Source organism: Anguilla anguilla, chromosome 17 (assembly GCF_013347855.1).
Source record: "Anguilla anguilla isolate fAngAng1 chromosome 17, fAngAng1.pri, whole genome shotgun sequence".
Lineage (NCBI taxonomy): Eukaryota > Metazoa > Chordata > Actinopteri > Anguilliformes > Anguillidae > Anguilla > Anguilla anguilla.
The window spans coordinates 4298501-4316827 of NC_049217.1; the positions used below are offsets into that span (position 1 = coordinate 4298501).

General features: G+C 48.2%; 3 protein-coding genes across 3 annotated transcripts; all 3 read left to right on the plus strand.

Annotated features, from left to right (window-relative positions):
- The first annotated feature begins 215 nt into the window (after positions 1–215).
- Positions 216–7680, plus strand: LOC118217074 (eukaryotic translation initiation factor 4 gamma 1-like). The gene is made up of 14 exons (XM_035398870.1): positions 216–345; positions 501–844; positions 1296–1526; positions 1610–1714; positions 1925–2020; positions 2829–3167; positions 3314–3460; positions 3771–4007; positions 4105–4209; positions 4426–6003; positions 6257–6595; positions 6788–7114; positions 7211–7315; positions 7666–7680. The coding sequence occupies exons 1-14, from the start codon at positions 216–218 to the stop codon at positions 7678–7680; spliced, it is 4098 nt and encodes a 1365-aa protein (XP_035254761.1).
- On the plus strand, positions 6980–8642 carry LOC118217075. The gene is made up of 3 exons (XM_035398872.1): positions 6980–7114; positions 7211–7315; positions 7619–8642. The coding sequence occupies exon 3, from the start codon at positions 7680–7682 to the stop codon at positions 8640–8642; it is 963 nt and encodes a 320-aa protein (XP_035254763.1). The 5' UTR covers positions 6980–7114; positions 7211–7315; positions 7619–7679.
- A 2232-nt stretch (positions 8643–10874) lies between these two features.
- LOC118217325 (DDB1- and CUL4-associated factor 7) lies at positions 10875–16117 on the plus strand. The gene is made up of 7 exons (XM_035399232.1): positions 10875–11682; positions 12234–12392; positions 12475–12586; positions 12705–12823; positions 13122–13331; positions 13641–13758; positions 14332–16117. The coding sequence occupies exons 1-7, from the start codon at positions 11545–11547 to the stop codon at positions 14502–14504; spliced, it is 1029 nt and encodes a 342-aa protein (XP_035255123.1). The 5' UTR covers positions 10875–11544; the 3' UTR covers positions 14505–16117.
- Positions 16118–18327: the final 2210 nt, after the last annotated feature.

Consider the following 18327-nt stretch of genomic DNA (forward strand, 5'->3'; position numbering starts at 1 on the left):
CTGGCCTAAATCAAAATCACAATGCATCCTCATTTTACAAAACTTTTGTCATAATTTCCCTCTTAATTTCCCTGTTGTTTTGAGAGAAATTACTAAATAAATCAGCTACATAAAGGGGGTAAACAGACTTGAACAGGGTGTTGTTTTTGGGTTAAACTTGTCTTCTGTACCCCATTCCAGCTTTCTGAGAATTTCACATCAAACGATATCGGTGCATGGTCGGCCGCAACCAGATCGCCGGCAAGGTCCCTGCCCGGATCTTGTATTCCCGGGGGGAGCTCCTGAAGCTCCAATGTCTGGTCACTACACCACCAGATGTCCCGGATGAAATTCGTAGGAGGAGAGGTAGGCAGGGTGATTTACAAACAAGTTTCAACTTTTAACTTTAGAAACTGATGTGTTTTAGGTGTAATTTATTGTGTTTACTTTGTTTCACCATTTATTGTTTATGCTGAGCTGTGGAGGATATAACTCGTGAAATCTTGTTTGTGGAATTTCAGAGCAAGGCAGGAGAACGGAAACACGGAGAATCATCAGCTGTGTTTCCTTCAGTGAAGATGTCAACCTTCACAAGGCGGAGACTGCATGGAAGCCATCGGTTAAGAAGAACTGGGGGGAGCAGGACCCCGAGATGGCCAGGACCCAGGAGATGTTCGGCAGAATGCGCGGCATCCTGAACAAACTGACACTTGAGAAGTTTGAGCAGTTGATGAAGCAAGTCGCTGAGCTCTCCTTGAACACCGAGGATCGTCTTGAGGGCATTGGCAACATCATCTTTGAGAAGGCAATTTCTGAACCCAAATTTGCCAGCACATATGCCAAGATGTGCCACTGCCTTAAGGAGGTGAGTGTGTCTAATATTATGCATTGAAGAAGGAAGAAGCCACGTGCTGTCTTGTCTTGTATAAGCTTTGCTGCCGTGTGTTCCTTCAGTAGGTTCTGGGATAAACCTAAAGGTGTTCCTTCCTAAAAATCCTTTTTTCAATCTCAGATCACTGTGCCCTGCCGTGACGATCCATCAAAGAACCTAAAATTCCATCTGCTGATGCTTCATCTTTGCCGCAAGGAGTTTATCAAGTTCTATGACAATGCAACAACATCTGCAGAGAACCAACAGGATCCCAGCACGGCTGCTACGGTAACCACGGGTGATGTGTGGATGACAGTGTGGGGACACGTTCTGACTTTAGTGCAAGCAGTCACACAGACCAGGGTACTCACAACATGTGGTTTGCAAATAAAAATAAACTGTTGTACTGAGATGTTTTTTCTTGACTGCCCCATTCTTCATCCAGGACAACAACAGGCAGCATCTGAAGAAGTCATCTGAAGATGTCGCCCAACGCCGGCGGGCAGTGGGCAACATGAAGTTCCTTGGGGAACTATTCAAGCTCGACATGGTGAAGGATGTCATCATTCATGGTTGCATTGCCGTGTTTCTCGACACCAAGAGCCAGGAGACATTGGAGTGCCTCTGCTGCCTGATTACCACCACTGGCCCAGTCCTGGACTGCGAGAACATCAAGGTATTATACTGCATGGCTATAGCTAAAGTTTATACTTATTGTATAAAACACAGGCATGTTCACTCTGCCTTCTGTATCTGCAGCCCCGAATGGATGGGTACTTCATTCAAATGGAGAGTATCCTGAAGGAGGGGAAGACCACGTCCAGAATCTGTTTTATGTTGCAAGATGTGATGGACCTGAGACAAGTAACACACCTCTTGACCTCAGTTCTAACCTTCAGTTCACCATTTAGAAATACTCTACCCTTCCTTGCTCTCTTCTGCTTCTTTACTATCCTCATCATTTTTTCCATCCTGTCAACTCTTAATTTTTCATATCAATCCCATTTCCACTTCTTAGGTTAGTACAGAAGGATAAGCTAACAGGTACCCATCTTCTTTTCCTGTGTGTTACAGAACAACTGGGTCTCCCTGAGGGGTGAACAGGGCCCAAAAACCATCAGTCAGGTCCATGAAGAAACCAAACTGGAGAACCAGCTGGAGATTATCACGGTGCTTTATCCCAAATGCCTTCATACTCGATCTCATGCTACACAGTGTTGCGTTAGCTTCATCTTTGTGAACCCAATTAATACCATATGCTACCAAATAGCAAGATTGGATGAAGGTGGCTAGTGCAGTGGTGGGCATCATCACTGACTGAAATATGCAGTCAGCCAGATAATAATATAATATTTCATGTTGATAGATAATATTTGTGGATAGAACACGAGGGTTTAGCTGGCCAAATTATTAGCCAACATGTTAGGCCTATATATTGTGATAATTTTAGAATGAATGAACTACATAAATTGTTTTATGTAACACATGGTAACTGTTGGTAGCTCTTAGATAGTTAGCTAACAGGCTTTAAAAAATTACGTGTGTAATACATGCGTACAAACGATTGTGCACACCAGCTCGCTGTAATTAACACTAGAAACGCATCTGGGTAGCTAGCTACCCACCAACATTACAAAACTTAGGTACCAGTACACAACTTTACAAGTAAATTTGGGTAGCTGTGATGTCAAACAAATAGCTATCTAGTCAACAGTTGCCAAAATCCATTTCTTAAATCAAAATGACAACATTTATGTACTGTTCCACCACTCGTCCTGTTTTTCACAAAATGTTGGAAATACACCTCCCTCTTCTCTTGCTTTTGAGTATTACAATCCAAAATAATAAGCTTGTTTTCAAAAGGGGCAAACACTTCTTGCTGGGAGCTGGGGCAGGTACACCAAATTGGGTTAAATGTCCTTGCCTGTTGTGCCCTACCCAGACCCCTGAGATGTTTGGTCCTGGAATCTCATTGCAGGTCCAGAGCAATGAAACACGGAAAATCATCAGCGGTGTTTCATTCAGCATGGACGTGAAGCTCCACAAGGTGGACAATGCCTGGAGGCCCTCTATTAAGAACATCAAGGTGGAGCAGGTCACAGAGACCGCAGAGACCCATGAGCTGTTTGGCCGAATGCGCAGCATCCTCAACAAGCTGACGCCAGATAAGTTTGAGCAGCTCATGAAGCAAGTCACTGAGCTCTCCATGACCACAGAGGATCGCCTTGAGGGCATTGGTAGCATGATATTTGAGAAAGCCATTTGCGAGCTGAAATTCACCAGCACCTATGCAAAGATGTGCCAGTGCCTTAAGGAGGTGAGTACGCCAGTCTTGTCTATGCTATATGCTTTAGAGCTTGCCTATACTAACAGATAGGCCTTTACTTCTAAAGGGGTGCCATAGTCTCATACTTGATTCCTCAGCAGGTTCTGGAATCTGATTTTTTCTTTTCTGTCTCTCAGCTCACTGTCCCCTGCAATGATGATCCGGCAGTCAACCTGAATTTCCGGTTGCTGATGCTCCATCTCTGTCGGAAGGAGTTTTTTAAGGTTAATGGAGACGGCAAGATGCTGGAGAAGGAATGGCAGAACCTGAATGCTGCTGACATGGTAACCACTGGTGGAGTTGTGTAAATGGACTTTAGAGCATTGTTCGGAACCAAGGATATCGATGGTTTTGTAATGGGAATGGAAAGGGGGTATGGACTGGGTAAGAGCATTGCCTGTCTGGATCAAATCATTTGCATGCTCCAATCACCTAGTAAATGGACAAAGTCAATGATAAGCAGAAGGCGCATGTTCCCAGTCTAGTAGTCACATAAATTGAAATGAGCAGTTTCAAATGTCTTTGTGTGCTTTACTGATGTTGCCTCCTCTTTCTCTGACCTCAATTTCCTCACCCACCTCATCCTGTGTCCAGGAGGAAGGGAGGCAGCATTTGAAGGAGGAGCTTGGCACCAAAGTCATCGCCCACCGCCGGCGGGCAGTGGGCAGCATGAGGCTCCTTGGGGAACTGTTCAAGCTCGACATGGTGAGGGACGTTGTCATCCTTGGGTGCATCGTCACCTTTCTGGACACCCAGAGTGAGGTGGCATTGGAGTGCACTTGCTGCCTGATCACCACCACTGGCTCGATCCTGGACTGTGAGAACGTCAAGGTATTGTATTACATGGCTAACTCTCTAATGCATGAACACTTGTTGTATACACACCCAGAAACGCATGCATGTTCACTCTTGCCTTCTGTATCTGCAGCCTCAATTGGATGGGTGTTTCAGTAAGCTGAAGCAGATCTTAAATGAGGGGAAGACCACCTCCCGAATCCGCTTCATGCTAGAAGATGTGATGGATCTGAGACAGGTAACACGCCTCTTGTCCTCAGTTGCAGCTCTCAGTTCATGGGTGTTTAGAAATCATTTCCTTCCTTCTTTTTCGCCTGCCTGTGAGTGTCATAATTTCTTACCATTTTGTCATCTCTACCTTATCTCTCCCCCTCCCCCTCCCCCTCCCCCTCTCCATCTCTTCAGTAGTAATGGAGGATTAGGTAACAGCTTCTCTTGTCTTTACATATTTCAGAATAACTGGGTCCCCAGGAGGGATGAACAGGTGCCTAAAACCATCAACCAGGTCCACCTAGAGGCCGAGCTTGAGAACCAGTTGGAAATAAGGAAGGTTGAGGAGAGCAGGAACACCACCCCTGTGACAACCGATTATGCCCCCACCAACATCCACAATGAATCAGATCCAGCTGTGCAGGAAATTGACACCAAGCCAGCTGTGCAGGAAATGGACGCCGAGCCAGCTGTGGAGATTGACACTGAGCCAGCTGTGCAGGAAATGGACGCCGAGCCAGCTGTGGAGAATGACACCAAGCCAGCTGTGCAGGAGATTGACATCGAGCCAGCTGTGCAGGAGAATGACACCGAGCCAGCTGTGCAGGAGATTGACACTGAGCCAGCTGTGCAGGAAATGAACGTCGAGCCAGCTGTGCAGGAAACTGTCATCGAGCCAGCTGTGCAGGAGATTGACATCGAGACAGCTGTGCAGGAAACTGTCATCGAGCCAGCTGTGCAGGAGATTGACATCGAGACAGCTGTGCAGGAAATTGACATCGAGCCAGCTGTGCAGGCGATTGACATCGAGCCAGCTGTGCAGGAAACTGTCATCGAGCCAGCTGTGCAGGACACCGAGCCAGCTGTGCAGGAGATTGACATCGAGCCAGCTGTGCAGGACACTGTCATCGAGCCAGCTGTGCAGGACACCGAGCCAGCTGTGCAGGAGATTGACATCGAGCCAGCTGTGCAGGAGAATGACATCGAGCCAGCTGTGCAGGAGAATGACACTGAGCCAGCTGTGCAGGAGATTGTCATCAAGCCAGCTGTGGAGGGGAATGACACCGAGCCAGCTGTGGAAATTGACATCGAGCCAGCTGTGCAGGAGATTGTCATCAAGCCAGCTGTTGAGAATGACACCGAGCCAGCTGTGCAGGAGATTGACATCGGGCCAGCTGTGCAGGAAACTGTCATCGAGCCAGCTGTGCAGGAGATTGTCATCAAGCCAGCTGTTGAGAATGACACCGAGCCAGCTGTGGAGGGGAATGACACCGAGCCAGCTGTGCAGGAGAATGACATCGAGCCAGCTGTGCAGGAAATTGACACTGAGCCAGCTGTGCAGGAGATTGACATCGAGCCAGCTGTGCAGGAAATTGACACTGAGCCAGCTGTGCAGGAGATTGACATCGAGCCAGCTGTGCAGGAAACTGTCATCGAGCCAGCTGTGCAGGAGATTGACACTGAGCCAGCTGTGCAGGAGATTGACATCGAGCCAGCTGTGCAGGAAACTGTCATCGAGCCAGCTGTGCAGGAGATTGACATCGAGCCAGCTGTGCAGGAAACTGTCATCGAGCCAGCTGTGCAGGACACCGAGCCAGCTGTGCAGGAGATTGACATCGAGCCAGCTGTGCAGGAAACTGTCACCGAGCCAGCTGTGCAGGAAATTGATGTTGAGCCAGCTGTGCAGGAAACTGTCATCGAGCCAGCTGTGCAGGACATCGAGCCAGCTGTGGCAATTGACACCGGGCCAGCTGTGAAAGAGGACACGGTGTCCGCTAACTTCACCACCGTGGACACCAGTCAGTCCTGTGAGATCCCCAAGGTGAGAACAGAACCTCATTTTAGAATATTCATATAAAAGCAGAAAATTTTCAGAATTTATGTTACTGAAGAAGCTGCTTTCCTGTGTGCACAGCTCATAGATGAACGTACCTTCTAGTTTAAGGTCTTAATTAGGTCCTCCTTGTTCAATGACACTGACACAATGACATACTGATTACGGAGCTGGGGCAAGGTTAACAGGGATTTAGGCCCCTCAGCCCTCTGAGATGTTTGGTCCTGGAATCTCATTGCAGGTCCAGAACAGTGGAACACACAAAATCATCAGCGGTGTTTCATTCAGCAAGGATGTGAAGCTCCACAAGGTGGAAAACGCCTGGAGGCCTTCAATTAAAAAAGACAAGGTTGAGCAGGACCCTGAGAAGACCGTGACTCAGGAGCTGTTTCGTCGAATGCGCAGCATCCTCAACAAGCTGACGCCGGAGAAGTTTGAGCAGCTGGTCAATCAGGTGGCCGAGCTCAACATTGACACCACGGAACGCCTCCAGGGCGTTGTCGACATCGTTTTCGAGAAGGCCATCTTCGAGCCCAAGTTTGCCAGCACTTATGCCAAGATGTGCCACCGCCTTAAGGAGGTGAGTCAGCCCATGTCTGACCAGTATCATTCATCTAGACTTGATGCTGATATATTTTTATATGATGCAATGGGAAAATAAGAAGACCCATGCGATCTGTCTGTATGGACTTTCGCAAACCTTTTCCGACTGTCCAGTGTCATCAGCAGAATCCTGGATCCAAACATGAGTCTGGTGTCCTTTCTCCCTCAGCTCAATGCCCCCCTCAACGACTGCCTGGAAGCCACTCTTAATTTCCATCTGGCGATTCTGAATCGCTGCTGGGTGGAGTTTGATCAGGTCAATGAGCGTGTTCTGCGACCGAAAGAGGAGCTTGAGGCTAACGTCGCCGCCAGCCACCGGCGCTCGCTCGGTAACGTGAAGTTCCTAGGCGAGCTGTTCAACCTGGAGATGGCAGAGGAGTTCTTAATGCACAGGTGCATTACCACTCTTCTGGACAACCAGGGTGAGAAGGCACTCGAGTGCCTGTGCTGTCTGCTGTCCACCATCGGCAGGAACCTGGACTGCGATAAAAACAAGGTACCGAAGAGCATGGCCGTATCTCTCTCAAAAATGAAATCTACACACACACACACGGACACACTCTAACTTTCCATCTCCTCTTTGTGTCTGCAGTGCCATATCGATAAGTACTTGCGTAAAATGGAGCAGATCCTGAAGGAGGGAAAGACCTCATCCAGAATCCGTTTCATGCTGCAAGATATAATGGACCTGCGACAGGTACTGACCCCCCCTTTATTGAGCCCCACCCCTAATTATCTCTGCTCCACCCCACTAGTGTTCAGTCCCGCTCTTCTCTATTTGACTTTTCATTTCCTTCCACCTGTCATTCATTGAGGCAACTGTGATGCCTTCGACAGTTAAGTTAAGCAACAACTCACCTAAGTACTTTGGTTAATAATGCAGCTACTGTCATACCTATATTTGTTTACCCTTTCTATTTTAATCTCTTGGGCAACACTGTATGTATCTACCTGTGGAAGATTACACAGCAGATGTCTGATTTGTCCTTCCCCCTCCCAGAATAAATGGGCCCCTAAGAACAATAACCAGGGGCCCAAAACCATCAGCCAGGTCCACAGTGATGCCCAGCTGGAGACCCAGCAGGAGAGGTCCAAGGTGGAGCAGCAGCTCCGAGCCAAGGCGAACAACTGGGACCCCAGGTGCCGTGCTGGAGAACAGCAATGGAGCCATGGGGAACGCCAGGACCGCGGTAGAGGGGAACGCTGGAACCGTGGGGAACACCAAGGCCACGGTAGAGAACAGCAATGGAACCGCGGAGAACGCCGGGACTGTGGAGGAGAGGAACGCTGGGGTCGTGTGGAACGGCAGGACCGTAGAGGCGAGGAACGCTGGAACCGTGGACAACACCAGTTCTACGGTAGAGAACATCAGTGGAACCGCGGAGAACGTCTGGACCGTGGAGGAGAGGGACACTGCAACCGTGGGCAACAGCAATACTACGGTAGAGAACAGCAATGGAACCGCGGAGAACGCCTGGACCGTGGAGGAGAGGGACACTGCAACCGTGGGCAACAGCAATACTACGGTAGAGAACAGCAGTGGAACCGCGGAGAACGTCTGGACCGTGGAGGAGAGGGACACTGCAACCGTGGGCAACAGCAATACTACGGTAGAGAACAGCAGTGGAACCGTGGAGAACGCCGGGATCGTGGAGGAGAGGAACGCTGGGGTCGTGTGGAACGACAGGAGCGTAGAGGAGAGGAACGCTGGGGTCATGTGGAACGTCAGGAGCGTAGAGGAGAGGAACGCTGGGGTCGTGTGGAACGACAGGACCGTAGAGGAGAGGAACGCTGGGGTCATGTGGAACGACAGGACCATAGAGGAGAGGAACGCTGGGGTCGTGTGGAACGACAGGACCGTAGAGGAGAGGAACGCTGGGGTCATGTGGAACAACAAGACCGTGGAGGAGAGGAACACTGGGGTCGTGGGGCGCCACGCCCTGCTTGGAGCCGCGATAGCCAACAGCTTGAGACCAAGGCAGTTCATAGCTATAGAGGCTGAAAGAGATGGCATTGTGGTATAATTCTCATCAATACAATTGTTGGTGTCATGTAAACAATTGCCTAATAAAAATGTTCTTGCTGAAATGTGTAGCAGTACTTATTTCTTAACTGAAGTATTTAATGCTAAAAATTAGCCATAAAGGACCTTAGCTGAAACAGCTGATTCGATGATACTTCCCTGGCAACCAAGTACACATACAAACCTAACATACCATCTCATTCCAGTCATGAGGATAGAAAATGACTTAACGTTTTTGTACAGATCAGTTTTTAGTTTTTAACAGTGCAGTCATTTCTGCGAAATCCCTGTTTCACTCTAATGAACGCTTGTGACCAGCATTTGCTATCTCCCATCTTTCACCCAGCCAAAACCCTGAAACCAAGAGGAATGACTTCTATTCAACTCAAGTCCAGGCTTATCCGAGAAGCACTAGTGTGGATGCAGGCCTTCATTCTACCCCACCCGGTTCACCTGTCTTGCCTTTGAATCAAGACCATGAGTTAGTATCCTGATGCTTTTGTAATGGACTTGAACGAAGCCTTGAATCCACACCAGCCCATAGATAAAGAGGGCACCTCTGATTTAACGGAACATCAATCATTTAAATTAGCTGGCAACAGGGAAATGCTCCAGTTTCAACATTCCACCGTAAACAATTATTTAATGTGGTTTTCGATTACACAGGGAGAGTGATCCCTGGGCTGAAAGTGTAGTTATGGTTGCATTCATAATATAGAAAGTATTGTTGTTAATGCATAGCTTTTCAGGCCACATACTGGAACCAAAGACCCTTGGGATGTACAAGACCAGGCTGTGGACTTAATGATGATATTTCTATGTTGACACCTCCACAGCACAGATGGAAATTAGTATGGAGGATATTTTTGCATACTGCCCATCACATACTAAAATGTGCAAACTAAACAGTATGCAGTATGCTTAATAGACCGGCTGATTCAGATACAGCCCTGGACTTTCTCTGGTTATCAAACAGTGTGAGAGGTCAGTGGTCAGCTCTTACGCAGTCAGACAGCTGGCCAAGGTGGTGAGGGAACCTCAAACAGGACCACCTCACCAAGACAGAAGCACAGGCCTCTGCACCACACATTCTTCAAGGATTATTTTTGCAGTCATCAGATTTTAGGCCAAGACTGCATCTTAAGTCACAATGGCCTATGTGTGACACACACAGACTATCAAACAACTATCCTAGTTGGCTTCTTTCTATATAGTCCAAAAAGATTTTTTGTCTACTTTTTTAAAAAACCAAAATAAACCACATATAGTAGTTTTTGAACTGACAGAACTAATGCCAACTCAGACTGCTCTAAAGAGGCTCATTGTACCTGCACCTTCTGCAGAAAAAAAGAAAATTAATTTAAGCCAAATTTAAGGAGATGTTGATTAAATATGAAATCCAGGTGAAAGTTGTGGATGAATGTTGATTGAATGCAGGCCTAAAGTCACTGGAGCTCTGCGGATGGGTGGGCGCACCTTAACCAGAGGGCAGCAGCCACACTGCCACGTGAGAAGCGGGCACATCTGCTCCGGGGGTCGCACTACACACCCCTGGGGGGGGCAGGGCTGGCGAGGGCTACCGTCTTGGTGTACCAGGTGATCGTCACGCCTCCCTTGGTGCACCTGCCTTGTCTGTCGAAGGTGTACCCAGCGATGCAGCAATGGTCTCTGTCCGCAACAGCACACTGCCAGGAAAAAACCGCGACACACATTTCAACCTTCAACCTGGCACATGCACAGAGAGACGTCCTCCCTTCAGACTGCGGTCCATCCGTGAGAGCAACCAAGCTTCACCCAACCACAACCACCGCCCTACCCCCCAGTTCGCAAACACCCCCAGTGCCTTGCACACACTACACTACTGTAAAAGACATTTGTGAACATACTGTTGACAGATCTATGGAAATGTTTCATATTATTATAATGCGAGAATTTCACAGCTGCTTGTGTGTGAGATAAAGTTAAAGGTTCCCTTTCGGGGCATGCATTCGTTCAGTCCAAATTCAGAACATTAAGTCCATATTTTAGATTTTAAACGAGACTGTCTGTCATTCAGTTTGAGTTCTTTGATTGAGCGCCCCACTGAGCAGGGAAATGACAAAATATTATATTTGGTTTTACAAACGGCTCGAAATCATCATTACATGAATGACATTTACTTTAGCCAATGGAAATGCACGTCAGGCGGAGGTTCGGCCTTCTCACCAATTCTGGCTTGTGTGTGGCCACAGAACTCTATGGCATGCGCTGTTACAGCCAGACCAGCTCTTTGAGTCAGGTCGTCGGTATATACAGTATTCTGTTTTTGAATTAATATGTTTCTTTAATCGTTCGTTATAGCAACAAAGTAATTTCGGGATCTACTTTTTTTTTTACATTTGGAGATCGGTACAAAACGTTACATCATACATCCGCGTTAACTTCGATTGAATTGAAAAACCTCGGACGAGGCCGTTTATGGTGGTGCGGATAAGGAGTCGCGTTTGTTGAACTGGGGGGGCGGGCGAGGTCTCTGTGCAGACCGGGCCATTCTGTATGAACACCAGTGGAAGACCTGGAGCACGTAGCTAGTTAGCTACGAGTAGCTATTTCTAGCCAGCAAGATAATCTCGTCGGTTTCTTTGTCTGCATACGGCAGGATAGATACTCACCACGCAGCTGGACCGGATTGGGGTCTGGTGACAAGCGTGCTAGCTGCTAGATATTTCGAATCGCTTGGATACACAAGCCTTGTTTAAAATGTTTTGTTTTTATTCTTGATGAATTCGCCGGCGTGATTGGCGAAATAAATCGATAGCAACGGTTCAGGGTTCGATTGTAAGAACCAGATTTCCTGAACATCCATCAGTTTTGTACATCACTTATTTTTTAACGACTAAAATTTTATAACACAATAGCTCGCCATGTCGCTCCACGGCAAGCGGAAAGAGATCTACAAATACGAGGCGCCATGGACGGTTTATGCGATGAACTGGAGCGTTCGTCCAGACAAACGCTTCCGACTGGCTCTCGGCAGTTTCGTCGAGGAATACAACAACAAGGTGAGGACACACTGACTAACAATAACAACTCGCCACCATTCAACATGCAGTTGGCAAGCTAAGAATTTAGCCAGGTTTCAGTTTGTCATACGTTAGCTAGCTAGCTAACAGGCGACCGGAGTGGCCACTGTGTGTTGTTTTGACACTTTTTAGTTAACGGTGGCACAGTTGTGTTGCGCTTTTAACTTGTTAATCGTGTGTGTCGCTTTTAAGCATGTGTTTCAATTTCACTGGAGCTGGCTAGCAAGTAGCCTATATGTAACTTAGTTAGCAAGTAGTTAACAATGCCAACTTAACGGTAGCTAGTAACCTAATTAGACGCTAAAATCGGCGTTAATCGGGTAAAACGTCGAAGTCAGCGGACACATGGAACCCTGAGTACCTGGTGTAACTATAACTTGCTACCTAAAAGTCAGACAAGACTCATGTTCTCCAGATCACATCACTACCGTTTTCGACTTCCGGAATACTGATTTTAAACAATCAGAGCGCCGAAGTTCTTCCCCCTGTTGTGAACAGTCGATTGATTGATTGATTGGGTCCGGATTCAGGTGCAGCTCGTGGGTCTGGAAGAGGAGAGCTCCGAATTTATTTGCAGGAACACCTTCGACCACCCTTACCCCACCACGAAGATCATGTGGATCCCCGACACCAAGGGGGTGTACCCCGACTTGCTTGCCACCAGCGGGGACTACCTGCGAATCTGGAGGGTAAGCGCGTTCTGCTATTCGGCTCTTCACTTGTGAACGATTGGGCTCTTTTTCGAGCTGTCTTTCTTTCCTTGTCTTTTAGGTCAGCGACACCGAGACCCGTTTAGAATGTCTGCTGAACAACAATAAGAACTCCGACTTCTGCGCGCCCCTCACTTCCTTTGACTGGAACGAGGTGGACCCCAATCTGCTGGGTGAGTGCGGTTCGCTTCTGAGTAAACTTTGGCTTTTTTTAAAACCGAGAACATGTGGTAGCTTCATACGGGGTCTCGAAAACTGAGCACTGAAGTGCTTTTGTGTTCCCACTCTCAGGTACCTCCAGCATCGACACCACCTGTACCATCTGGGGTTTAGAAACCGGTCAGGTTTTGGGCCGGGTCAACCTTGTGTCGGGCCACGTGAAGACCCAGCTCATCGCCCATGACAAGGAGGTGAGTGGCTAGTTTAGCTAGTGGAGAGGCGTAGGGGTGTCTGGAACCACAGTACAACGTCTTATAAATTTCTGATTGGAGGCTGAAGGAGCCTCACGTGAATGCAGTCATGGTGCAGAATGATATGGTGTGGGTGTGCAACTGTTGCTGTAAGGTGAACTGTAGAGGATGTGTGTTTGTGTACAGGCGTGTGACATTGCGCGTTTGTGTACAGGTGTGTGACATTGCGTGTTTGTGTACAGGCGTGTGACATTGCGTGTTTGTGTACAGGTGTGTGACATTGCGTGTTTGTGTACAGGTGTATGACATCGCGTTCAGCCGGGCGGGTGGGGGCAGGGACATGTTTGCCTCCGTGGGGGCGGACGGCTCGGTGCGCATGTTTGACCTCAGGCACCTGGAGCACAGCACCATCATCTACGAGGACCCCCAGCACCACCCGCTCCTACGCCTCTGCTGGAACAAGCAGGACCCCAACTACCTGGCCACCATGGCTATGGACGGCATGGAGGTCAGTCCATCTCTCCTCTCTCTGTCCACCCATCATTGCGTGCAGTTATAAGACAAGATACCATTTTATGTCCAACCTGCTTCCAGCCAAGCATGTTTAATACATCAAAATCGAGACAGTTCCAAAGTCCCCCTACACATGAACCAGGTTGACCAGTAATGTGTGTGTGTGTTTGTCTGTGTGAGAGCGAGAGAGAGCAAGGGAGAGAGCACAAGAGAGCGTGAGAGAAAGAGAGTGAGAAAGAGGGAGGGAAAAAGAGAGAGATGTTAGACCTCTAACCATCACACACGTGTGGTCTCTGTGTGGCAGGTGGTGATACTGGATGTGCGAGTTCCATGCACGCCGGTTGCCAGATTGAATAACCACCGCGCCTGCGTTAACGGCATTGCCTGGGCGCCCCACTCCTCCTGCCACATCTGCACCGCAGGTACGACCGCTCGCCTCAAACGCAATTCTGACCCCGTCTCTTACCTTAACTACAACCGCAACCCCAGCCATGACCAAAACGTCAACCCCAAACCCAGCCCCAGCCTCAACCACAACCCCAGCCATGACCAAAACGTCAACCCCAAACCCAGCCCCAGCCTCAACCCTCAACCACAACCACATCCACAGCCCCGACCAAAACATCAACCTTAACCCCAAACCCAGCCTCAACACCAGCCACAACCCCGACCACAACCCCTACCCCAGCGAAAACAACAGCCCAAACCCAGCCTCAACCCCAACCACAACCTCAGCCCCAACCAAAACATCAACCCCAAACACAAACCCAGCCTCAACCCCAAACCCAAACCCAGCCTCAACCCCAGCCCCAACCAAAACATCAACCCCAACCCCAAACCCAGCCTGAACCCCAACCAGAAACCCAGCCTCAACCCCAACCACAACTCCAACCAAAACATCAACCCTCAAACCTGCTTTAGCTGTTTACTTGTACGATCCTATGGGTTCACGTTAATGTAATGTTTTTGTGCGTGTGCGCGTGTGTGTCCTGCAGCGGACGACCACCAGGCCCTGATCTGGGACATCCAGCAGATGCCGCGGGCCATCGAGGACCCCATCCTGGCCTACACGGCCGAGGGGGAGATCAACAACGTGCAGTGGGCCTCCACGCAGCCCGACTGGATCGCCATCTGCTACAACAACTGCCTGGAGATCCTGCGGGTCTGAGCCCCGCGGCGAGGGACCCTTTTAAGGGACCGCGGACTACCAGCGCCGCCGCGGCGAGAGGGCGGCTTTGTGACTCTGTGCCCTCGTCACACGAGATGCGTCGATTTTACACGTGCACGGTTTTTTGTTTTTTGTTTTTTTTTTCAATGTAGGGCTCAGTGCTTGTAGAAGAGGTTTGTTGTTGTGGTCGTTGATGTTTCGCTTTTAGTTGACATTGCCGGTTTAAAGCAGCAGAGGGCGCCACACGCCGCCGTCTCCGCCCCCCGAAGGATATCGCACCCGCGGTCCCGGACCGAGCCGCTTCAGACGTTGCCGCGGACCAATCGGACGTCCTTCTGACGTTTGTGACATCACCACCACAGGAAAACCTGGAAAACGCACGCTAACTCATCGAACCGGTGTCCCAATAGCAGTCAGTTGTAATATTACATGCCACAATTGTTAAAAATATTAAATGCTGAAATCAAGATTGTAAAATGGAGATCCCATTATAAAACCTATTGTCTATATTGTCAATTTATAATGTAGACCAGAGCCACCCAACCCTGTCCCTGGAGATCTACCATCCTGTAGGTTCTCACTCCAACCATAACGAAGCACAGCTTTTGCAACTGCTAAGTATAGAATCAGGTGTGCCAAATTAGGATTGAAATGAAAACCTACTGGGCTCCAGGAACAGGGCTGGGCAGCCCTGATGCAGACTGTACTCTGGACAGGATATGACATCACGTTGAGGCATTGATTGGTCAGGCGGCTCTAAGGCAGCCCAGGTTCTGTTCTGAACTGCATCATTGAGCATTGATCTTCAGTGTGTTCTTATGCACAGTGCTCATATTTCCAGGTGGGGTGAAGGTTAGGCTTCCTCCCCTTCATATTAGCGGTGTTGCTGACCGCTCCTCTGGGAAGGATAGGATTTGGTGTGGGTGTGGGTGGGGGGAGGGGGGGGATGTGTTTCCTGATTGACTGTTTTTGATTGGCTCAAGGTGCAGCTGTAATTGACTGGTCTGAACAGCAACTTCACCTAAATTTCACAAACGTGCAAGTATCTCGACAAGAGCCGTTTCTGCCTAGTCATCATGAAGTAAACTTAAACAAAACGTTTGTGCGTGTGTTTGTGTGTGTGTGTGTGTGTGTGAGTGTGATTGAAAAACAGCTGAAAAGGGTAGAAGACAGAAAAAAGATTTGACAAAATGTGATGAGATGCCACATTTTGTCAGTGTTTATTCCTTTTTTTTTTTTTTCAGTGTGTAAGGCATATTCAAGACTCCAGAGCTGTTAAGAGGTACGGAGTTCCTCTGCATTGGTTTACAGGGCAGGATTAGACGCGTGGGCTGGGACGTGACACGTATGTGAAAGTGGAAACCTCTGCATTGTGTATATATGATCATCTTATGTGGAAGGAACCGGGCGTCCACTTCACGGGGCCCTCTGTACACACATGTATTATTGTTAACACGCGTAAACTTAGAATAGGGCAAAAGCACCCTGTGAGAACGGTAACACTGAAGGAAGAGCAGGCATTGTTTCCTAAGGCCAGGGGGTTTTCACACTGTCCCGAGGGACCCCTGTGTATGTGAAGCTCACGATTATTAAAGTTATTAAAAATGGGTGTTTGAAGTTGTTTCAGTTTTTTTTCTCCCTTAAACACATTGCAGGTTGCTGTGTTTGGTTTAGTTTCAGTCACCATGTGCCCAGTTTAAGTAAATGGAACCCACTTATTTCAGTTGTCCCTCTATAATTGAGTCAGTTAAAAATAACTTGTTCTAAAGGAATGATTTCCCATAAAGCCTTTTAAAGAAAGTTAAATGTCGCTAACCACATGCGAGCCGTGACGTCGGCGGTTCAAATCTGACCGCTTACCTTTGTCGCACGTCTGTCCCCCTAATTCTTCCTGTCTCTACACCATCCTATCAAATAAAGGAAAAACCCAAAAAACATATTTAAAAAAATGTGAATGTGGGCTATTTATTCTTCACGCCATGCAAGACTGTTCCTGTCATAATGTGGCTCAACCTGGCCACCCTGTGAACGAACGGCGGCCTTCGGCTCGACACGCATCTGTACAGGACGCGGCGCAAGGACTGTCCCGGCAAGGCGTTTCCGTGGCGACAGGCCTGACGGCACAGAGGGAGAGTGCAGGGAAGAACACCCCCCCCACCCAATTTCGCCATGGGGTCAGTCAGACTGGCCTCTTGGGGCCTGCTTGCACAGATGGGAGCGTAGTGTGCGTTTGGAGCTCTGTGTCTAAAGTGATTGACAGGTGTCTCCATTCTCACCTGGGAGCTTGTCCATTTCCTTCTGTCTGTTGTGCTCGCAAAGGCAAGTCCCTATCTGCATGCTTGTACAGCGGGGGGGGGGGGGGGGGAGACCAATTTATTTTCCTAAGATCTTGACAGAAATATTCAGGCATTATCATTTTCATATTGCTTTTTCTGAGAGAGCCCTTTTAGTCTTGATGTGCAGTGTCTTGGTATCCTTTTCAGTATTAATGCTGTACCATTATGCTGTTCTGGGGAGGCGGAGCCACAGATCAACAGAAAGAGCTGACCGAAAAGCAGTTTCATCTGTTCACAAACATAAACGATCTCACCTTTCAGTGTACTCTAAATGTGGACATTCTCCTGGGCTACCAGACAAAGGGGTTTCCCCGAGGCCCATTTCCACTGAGGACAATACCTACGAATAACCGCAAGTCACTCGCTGAAGTCCACACCAGAGAACATTCTATTGTTGCACACACCTGGCTCAGATTTAGAATTTGAATGGGAAAATCTACGATGTGATGCTTGTCGATCTAGGCAGAAATGAGCAGAAATTTAGCATCGTTGCATAGAAACATCACTGCTACTCATTTTGAAGTAGCACGCTTTCTGCTGGTCCCACTGTTTAAAATAAATACTCAAAATAAAGCATTCGGCTGTACAATGGTACAAAACCTCTTTTTGCTTGTACCTTTCACTGTATAGTAATGTATATTCATGCATTGTTGTGCGTGGTACTGTAGGATAAGGTGAAAAACCGGTCTACCCTAAAAACATTGCCCTGAACCAAGCTGAATATTGTAAAGGTGGAATGGCATCCAGCTTAAAAGCTGTTGGAGAAGAAGCCTGCAGAAATTTAGGCAGAAAGAAAAGAATAAGTAAGCAAGAGACCAGGCAGTGGGCTGCTGAATCGACCTCAGTAATTACACCGAGAGCACCGAGACCCTTCCCCCTCACGGGTTCCAGGCAAAAACAAGCTAAAATAACAAAGACAAAAGAAAGTAAAATGGCACAACCTCTTTCTTTTGCGCCGCCCATAGCTGGCCTGCTTTCCAGCTGATGCCAGCTCCTCCAGCATCCCAGCTGAGGATTACTTTCTTTGTCTTTCCTCCCTGAACACAATGCCAAAAATAAAATGAACCAAAAATCATAAACACACTCTCGGTGTGAGCTCCCGGTCTCAGCCCCGAACTGTGGAGTGCAGCACACCTTTAAGCACCTGGGCAGATTAGCTAACGCATCCCAGGTGCGTGTGCTCTCTCCACCAGCCGGCGCAGCAGAGACCAATCTGCCTCTCCAGCGGACCGAATGCCACACACCAAAAACCAGCAGACATTGTCGCCCTCCAGGAACTGGTGTAAAGACTACAAATCTTACAGTGCAATTTTTAACTCTACTTAGAAAGTTTTAAACGCCCTGCTTCCCCACATTGGTAAATGGTCACATTTGGTCAAAAATGTAAGATGCCTGTGTGAGAAAAGAACAAATTTTCAGGGCTGACAGGATGTAGCTGTAATGGACAGACTCCCAAACTAGTTTTAATTTTCATTTAAAAGAGGACA